The sequence below is a fragment of the Plasmodium falciparum genome (genome assembly GCF_000002765.6).
Source record: "Plasmodium falciparum 3D7 genome assembly, chromosome: 11".
Lineage (NCBI taxonomy): Eukaryota > Apicomplexa > Aconoidasida > Haemosporida > Plasmodiidae > Plasmodium > Plasmodium falciparum.
Genome location: NC_037282.1, coordinates 185,001 through 187,500, shown reverse-complemented (window position 1 = coordinate 187,500; position 2,500 = coordinate 185,001). Strand labels below are relative to the sequence as shown.

The 2,500-nt window shown below is 24.6% G+C and overlaps 1 protein-coding gene across 1 annotated transcript in view; it reads left to right on the top strand.

The window, feature by feature from the left end:
* Positions 1 to 277: 277 nt before the first annotated feature.
* PF3D7_1104200 (chromatin remodeling protein) overlaps positions 278 to 2,500 on the top strand; it is a gene marked incomplete at both ends in the record, with an annotated part of 4,841 nt that continues 2,618 nt past the window's right edge. The window contains one exon of the mRNA XM_001347693.1: positions 278 to 2,500. This exon is cut by the window's right edge and continues 1,572 nt beyond it. Coding sequence (XP_001347729.1) covers positions 278 to 2,500 — 2,223 coding nt within the window.

Below are 2,500 nucleotides of genomic sequence, written 5' to 3'. Positions count from 1 at the left end.
ATATATATATTTTATTTTTTATTGTTAATAATATTTTAGTATAAGTAAATATATATTCATATAAAAAAAATATAATATTATATAATAAAGCAGAGATATCGTAATATACATTTGTATGATTTAATACTTAAAAGAATTCTTCTGCTTGTGGTTAGGTAAATTTTTTTTAAATTATAAATTAGAAAGATAAATTAATAAACTGGAAGAGAGAGGGTGTAAAAAAGTAATATATAACAAGAAAGAAATAATTATTAAATAAATATACAAGAATTTCAAAATGTTTAGAAATGTTCGTGACTATTTCAAAAGTAGTAATGATGTAAACGAGGAAAAGAAAAACGACGTGGGAAGTGTTCATATGGATGAGAATACTGAGAATTATGATAAAGAATCTAATGGCTTTGTTCATAGAGATTTTAATAATGGTATAAATAAAGAAGATAAGGATTATGAGGAATTAGATTTAAAAAAGTTAAATGTTAGTTCTAATGATATTACAAAAGAAGGTAATAATATGAATGAGAATATGATGAATAGGAAATTGAATTCAAGTGTAGAGGATGGTAATGATAATAATCATGATAAGAATGTTCATAGGAATATTGGTAATGATACACATGTTTCCTATGATGATAAGAGAAAAAGTTATTTGGATAATAATGAAGAGAATTCTGAACAAATGAATGATAATATGAAGAAAAGGAAATTAAATGAAATATCATATGATAATAATGAAGAAGATGAATTTAGGAATAAAAAGGATGATTCTATGGAAATGAATGATAAAGAAAAGGGTTCAACTAATATGAGTACTATTAATGATAATAATAATAACCATAATGATGATAGTAATAACCATAATGATGATAGTAATAACCATAATGATGATAGTAATAACCATAATGATGATAGTAATAACCATAATGATGATAATAATAACCATAATGAAGATAATAATAACCATAATGATGATAATAATAACCATAATGATGATAATAATTATAATAGTGAAGAGAAACCGAATTATTTACAAGAAAAACTAGAACAATTACTTGCACAAACAAAACGATATACAGAAAAATTAGCAGGACAAAGATTAAAAATGAATGCACAAATGAAAAGTAGTAAAAAAGGACGCTGTTTATTAACAGAAAAAGAAGAAGATTTTATGTTACTTAAGGATGCAAATGAAGAAGATGAAGCTATAATTTTAAAACAGCCAATGAATATTAATGGTACGATGAAACCTTATCAATTAGAAGGTTTGAATTGGTTATATCAATTATATCGTTTTAAAATAAATGGTATTTTGGCTGATGAAATGGGTTTAGGTAAAACATTACAAACCATTAGTTTATTATGTTATTTACGATTTAATAAGAATATAAAAAAGAAGAGTATTATAATATGTCCTAGATCGACTTTAGATAATTGGTATGAAGAAATAAAGAAATGGTGCACACCCATGAAAGCTTTTAAATATTATGGAAATAAAGATCAAAGAAAAGAATTAAATAGAAATTTATTACATTCAGATTTTGATGTATTATTAACAACTTATGAAATTGTTATAAAGGATAAGAGTGCATTATATGATATTGATTGGTTTTTTTTGGTAATAGATGAAGCTCATCGAATTAAGAATGAAAAGAGTGTATTGAGTTCATCTGTACGTTTCTTAAGATCTGAAAATAGATTATTAATTACTGGTACTCCTTTACATAATAATTTAAAAGAATTATGGTCTCTTTTAAATTTTTTGATGCCTAAAATCTTTGATAACTCAGAAGAATTTGATAATTTGTTTAATATATCAAAAATAAGTACGAATGATAATAAGCAAAGTGAAATAATAACACAATTACATACCATATTAAAACCATTTATGCTTCGAAGATTGAAAGTCGAAGTAGAGCAATCATTACCACCTAAAAGAGAAATATATATATTTGTTGGTATGTCTAAATTACAAAAGAAATTATATTCGGATATATTAAGTAAAAACATTGATGTATTAAATGCTATGACAGGTAGTAAAAATCAAATGCTTAATATTTTAATGCAGTTAAGAAAATGTTGTAACCATCCATATTTATTTGATGGCATTGAAGAACCACCATATATTGAAGGCAATCATTTAATTGAGACATCTGGGAAAATGTCTTTATTAGATAAATTATTACCTAGATTAAAAAAAGAGAATTCGAGAGTATTACTTTTTTCACAAATGACAAGATTGTTAGATATTATTGATGATTATTGTCGATGGAAAAATTACCCATATTTAAGAATTGATGGATCAACACCAGGAGATGAAAGACAAGTACGTATTAATCAATTTAATGAACCGAATAGTAAATATTTTATTTTCTTATTATCTACCAGAGCTGGTGGTATTGGTATTAACTTAACGACTGCTGATATTGTTATTTTATTTGATTCGGATTATAATCCACAAATGGATATACAAGCAATGGATCGAGCTCATCGTATCGGTCAG